The sequence below is a fragment of the Triticum aestivum genome, unplaced genomic scaffold (assembly GCF_018294505.1).
Source record: "Triticum aestivum cultivar Chinese Spring unplaced genomic scaffold, IWGSC CS RefSeq v2.1 scaffold189544, whole genome shotgun sequence".
Lineage (NCBI taxonomy): Eukaryota > Viridiplantae > Streptophyta > Magnoliopsida > Poales > Poaceae > Triticum > Triticum aestivum.
In genome coordinates, this window is record NW_025225455.1 from 4,744 (window position 1) to 10,320 (window position 5,577).

General features: G+C 43.7%; 1 protein-coding gene across 1 annotated transcript; it reads left to right on the forward strand.

Moving 5' to 3' along the window:
* The first annotated feature begins 782 nt into the window (after positions 1-782).
* LOC123172215 (disease resistance protein Pik-2-like) lies at positions 783-5,130 on the forward strand. The gene is made up of 3 exons (XM_044589224.1): positions 783-1,868; positions 2,589-2,869; positions 2,974-5,130. Exons 1-3 carry the CDS (start codon positions 967-969, stop codon positions 4,740-4,742), a joined length of 2,952 nt encoding a protein of 983 aa, XP_044445159.1. The 5' UTR covers positions 783-966; the 3' UTR covers positions 4,743-5,130.
* Positions 5,131-5,577: the final 447 nt, after the last annotated feature.

Genomic DNA, 5,577 nt, shown 5'->3' on the forward strand with positions numbered 1-5,577 from the left:
AGAGAGAAAATTGAGGAGGAAGAAGAAAGTGTGAGACAGACAACGTTGACTATGACTAGTTTTCGCCACATCATCCCAGACATGTGGGTCCCACCCGTCAGTTTTGCTATTAAGCCGACTGAGTTCCGAATTAGTGCATTTTGTTAATACTCACTTGCCATGGAACCGGTGGTTTTTTGTGATTTTTAGGAAAAGCGGTAGTTTTGAAGTATCCTAGCCGCAAATGTGGTGGCTTTGAGCAATTTACTCCCTCCCGCTGAACGAACGAGGTACTGGAATTAATGCCCGTCTACTGGTATGCAGCGCTGCTGGACGCTTAATTTACTGTCCGGATATGTGCAATTGTGCATGCTCGAACTCTGCCACAGTGTGCGTGCATGGTTATATTTTGTACGCAGTCAGTTTACTTCTGTTCCCCCGCAACAACAACAAAAATACTTATGTTCCTCCAAGTTTAGGTAGGTTCAGGGTGAACTCAGCAACAGTCGCCAGTGCCGCTCTCATACGGCGGGCCGGCGACCAACATGGCCGGTCCATTTTTTCCGGCGTTCGAGAAAGGCAATCGGTAATTGCATCGCCAATCATCATGTAGCAGCTCGCGGGCATGGCATTCAGATGCAGGACCAAAAGGCAAAGTGACTGACGACGACAGGTGCATGTGCAACGTATGTATCAGCGTCCGCGTCTGTGCTGTATTAAAAAACTAGTGGCCCTGCACAAGGTCAGACAAACTGTTATTTTTATTTTTTTTCCGTCTCTTCGTCCTCGTCCCGTCACCTCTACTAGTGGGAGTTCAAGAAGTAGACCAAGAAGCACTACTTAGGCGCACGCTCTCCGTTCCCTCTCACTCACACATACTACAGACTTGTGCCAGTCCATACTGAATCACTCCCCTTGTAATTTCTCGCCCAAATCTGCCCAGATATCTGCTTCGCAAAGTAGAAGCCTAAGAGGAAGAAGGTGGCCATGGAGCTTGTGGTGGGCGCTTCCGAGGCGACGATGAAGTCTCTCCTGGCCAAGTTGGGTGGCCTTCTCGCCAAGGAGTACACCCTGATCAGGGGCGTGAGAGGCGACCTCCAGTACATCAACGACGAGCTCGCAACGATGCAGTCCTTCCTTCGTGACCTTGGCACCGTGGACAAGAAACATGGCCACCGGACGAAGGACTGGATGAAGCAGATCCGGGACATCACCTACGACATTGAAGACTGCATCGACGACTCGGCTGACCGTATCCACGGCCTCCGCTCCGATATGTGCTGCTACGTCCTCTTCAACAGCATACATGAGGTCATCACATGGTGGCCGCGCCGCGACGTTGCAACCAGGATCTCCATGCTCAAGGTGCGTGCACAGGAGATCGGAGAGCGGCGCCTGAGGTACGGCGTCAACAACCCCGTGGAAGACTCTGCCAGTGCGGATGCTCCCAACACCGCTGCTGGATTTTTAGCTGCCGACAACCAGTACGCAAGTCTTCAGCTTGTGACTATGAAGGACCCTGTGGGAGTAGAGAAGCACATGGGAGAGCTCAACAAGCGCGTGACTTGCATTGTGGGGTTTGGAGGAGTGGGGAAGACCGCCATAGCCACCGCCTTGTGCATGAATTATGGAGAGAAATTCGACCATCGTGCCATGGTCATGGTGTCTCAGAGCTCCGACCTGGAGGCCATCCTCAGCAGCATCAAGAGTCAGCTAAATCCACAGATCGACAATCATGATCAGCAAGGCAGTTCGAAGAAGAAGCTCCTCGCACGCTTCAGGCAAGGCGCGTCAACTGTCATGGCCAAGTGCTGCAACGCTGGCGCCTCAGAGAAAACACGTGACAGGACGAAGCTAAAAGACCTCGAGAAGTACTTCAAGGGCAAGAGGTAACTTGAAATGATTCGAAATGTTGAAGTATGATCTAGATTTGGGTACCACAAAAGGAATTAGGACTGTGTTATGTTTTACCTTTTTAAGCATTGACTATTTTGAAAAATTAGTTTAAACTTTTAACAAAGAGTTAACACTTGCTAGACATTAATAATGTCAATCTTAGAGATAATCATCACAAGTGAAGATCAGGTAGTTCACAATATGTGTTAGAATTATGGAGTAGTTTCAGTCAATTAGGTAACTAAATGTGAATGTATTAGTAGAAAGAAGGGTGTAAAATTCATGTAGTTGCACTTGCACATGCAACTACAATATAAGCCCTCAAAGTGCATGGTAAATGTCAACAAAATATATATTTTGCGACAACCTACAACGACTTCTTTACTGAAAAGCGAGTCTAAACATATCCTTAGACCTAATTTCCCTTTTTTTGCAAATATATGCAAAATATTATATTAGTCTTTGTGATTTTTAATGGCGCGCTGCGGGAAAGCAAATAAAGAGATAGTGGGTATACTTAGTTACTGATGTTCTTTGTTAAATTTACTGGATACACGCATTGATTCTTCCACATACTTACAGTTCAGAACCACAATTCCAAGGACTATTGGCATTGCATAATGAAATTATGCAATAAACTTATTTGAAATAAGAAAATAAGTTACTGTTGTTCACTCACTTCTCGCTACCAATTTAATATCTTTTATTTGCAGTTTCTTGCTCTTAATTGATGACGTTTGGTCCGCGACGATGTTGGAGAATATTATAAATGAACTTCCTGAAAGTCAAAACAGTAGAATAATAGTTACAACACGGTTTCATGCTGTTGCAACAACACGAAGAGCAGAAGAAATTGACATTCGTAATGTTAAAGGTCTTGATTATACGCAATCAAAGATATTATTTGAGCAAGCCTTGTCAGAATCCCAAGGAAGCAAGGATGTTACTACACTGGTCCAAGCTGATCGTACAACTACAATACCTACGAAAGAAGGTGATCTTATTCATAAAATTTCTTCTGTGCGCATGGCATCTCTTTATCATAATGTGTTGACACCTTAGCAGAGTTATCTAATAAAGTTGTTTTTGTATCTCAAGGTAGCAAAGATGTACCATTCCTGGATGAAGTCCGGAAGATGTGTGGGGGGCTGCCGTTGGCCATAGTTATCATGGCCGGTCATGTGGCCTGCAACCCAAGCAAAACACTGGAAGCATGGTTGGAACTTTGCAAATCTCTGTTTCCAGAGTCAAGGAAGGATCAAGAGGAAGATGTTGAGAAAGAGCTTACCCAAGAGCAAGTGGGTAGGATTGTGAGCCATTGCTACAATGACATGCCTGCTGAAATAAGGACTTGCTCCCTGTATTTGAGCATATTTCTGAAGGGCCACAGAATCAGCAAGAAACGACTAACAAGGCGATGGATAGCCGAAGGGTTCGTCTGCGAGAAGCAGGGATTGAGTGTGGAGGATGTTGCAGAGATATATTTCAATCATCTCATAACGAGGAAGATCATCCGACCGGTTGAGCATAGCAGCAACGGGAAGGTGAAGAAATTTATAGTTCATGACATGGTTCTTGAGCATGTGGTTGCAAAGGCAAGCGAAGAGAATTTCATCACTGTGGTTGGTGGTAATTGGCTCATGCCACCTCCTAGCAGCAAAGTCCGTCGTTTATCCCTCCAAGGAAGTGATTCCAAACATGAGAAGGATACTGAGAAGATGAACTTATCTCATGTCCGGTCGCTAACCATGTTTGGGTGCTTGAACAACCAGCTGCCTTCACATTCATTCAAGTTCGGAATTGTACAAGTCCTGGATCTTCAAGAATGCAAGGGTTTCAAACATCACCATATGAAGGAGATATGCGAAATGCTTCTTCTAAAGTACCTCAGCCTTCGAGGAACTGAGATCCAATGTCTTCCAAAAGAAGTTGGAAATCTTGTGAATCTAGAGACTCTGGACATAAGGGAGACAGATATTGTAAGGATGCCCAAAACTGTGTGCCAACTTGGACATCTTGTTAACATACTTGGTGGGAATAAAAAAACACACACAGCACTGAAGCTTCCTGAAGAGTTGAATAAGAAGAAGAAAATGAAGGCTCTACGCATATTGTCAGGTGTTGAAGTTGGAGGATCAGCAGACCTTCATCATTTGACCGAGCTAAGGAAGCTTGCCATCTACAAGCTGAAGACCACGGGGAGTGATGGAAGTTTCAAACAGTTGATATCCTCTATTGAGTACCTTGGTGGCTACTCCCTGCGGACTCTCATAATTGTCGATCAGTCAACAGACTTTCTTGAACAATTGGAGGCTCTATCTACACCACCAAAATTCCTTGTTGCCCTGGAGTTATCTGGCAAGATGGTTAAGCTCCCCAGTTGGATTGAAAACCTCGGTGCGCTCAACAAGTTAACACTTTCGGTGACAGCTCTCCGGAAAGATAACTTGCATCAGATTAGCAAGATGAAGGCATTGTTTTCTCTCACGTTTTCATTCCCATTTAGTGCAGAAAAGCAGGATCCGGAAATAGTAAACATTCTTGCACGAAACAAATTGGAGTCCGATGGGGAGATCATGGTTCCAGATGGTGGTTTTCAGAAGCTTAAGCTTCTCCGGTTCTTTGCTCCCATGTTGCCATTACTGAGCTTTTCAGAAAATGCCATGCCAAAACTGGAAAGGCTAGAGCTGCGATTCAACATGCTGGAGGGCCTCTTTGGCGCAGAAAACCTTTCAAGTTTGAAAGAGGTATATTTGAGATTGGAGGACAAAGAAGGTGAAGTTATCACCAAGGAGATACAATGTGAGATGGAGGGTGCATTTAAGAGGACTGAAGCCAAGACTCCAAGGATAATCCTTGACCAATGAGTGATTCAAAATTTGAAATGAAGCCAAATTGTAGTGCTCAGTGAGAAATGACAAAGCTTTTTTTTTATGAATGCAGCAGCGATGCTTCTTTGTATTAAGAGGAGTTAGAGAAGGATTACATGGTGGTTAACCTGACCACAAGGAGATACAAAGAGAGAGTGACGAGTGGGGGGGGGGGCAACATGTTATTCTCCTCAGTGGTGTCACCTCTCTTCGGTGCTGAGAGATGAAGAGACTTGAACATGAGTTAATGGAATAAGGATGATGATTCATCTTTGTAAGTCATGTGAGACTTAGGGATTTTCTGTTTATTGTGCTTCTTTTTTGTACCAGTTGGATTATCAATAAATTCTATGTTTCAAGTAAGAAACTGAACCTTATTAGTTTATCTCTGGACAACTATCAGAGGTTACGAAGATTTTGATTGTGTTGTAATCTATGGTGCAATGAAAGCTACTCTTTTCCTGACAGATAGCAACTGAATGTAGCACCAAAATCAGTATTATTGAAGCATCTATGGTAATTCCAACCTGTTGGGGACTAGAGGCTATGTTATTGTTCTAAGCTTCTTGGGAGAATTTCGATTATGTTACTAATTCATTCATTTCGACGATCTTAGTTTAGTCAAGTGGTAGTGCCATTGGCTTATATCAAAGTTCTGTGTTCAATTTCTTAGCTCTGACTTTGGCTTATAGTCCTAAGGATGAATAAAATTTATGCAATTCATATGAATAATGTAAACATTATATTGTTGATTTGTGAACGCTTCCTTTGACAAGTTGAAGTGTAATGGTACTCTTGGCGAGTGCAAGATTGTGACCTTACTTGTTTTCTA

Bases quoted from the DNA above. Each gene is read 5' to 3' on its own strand.
- LOC123172215 (XM_044589224.1), top strand. From the start codon at position 967: ATGGAGCTTGTGGTGGGCGCTTCCGAGGCGACGATGAAGTCTCTCCTG. The intron at 1,869-2,588 runs GTAACTTGAAAT...TTTTATTTGCAG, and splicing joins AAGTACTTCAAGGGCAAGAG to TTTCTTGCTCTTAATTGATG. The intron at 2,870-2,973 runs GTGATCTTATTC...TTGTATCTCAAG, and splicing joins TACAATACCTACGAAAGAAG to GTAGCAAAGATGTACCATTC.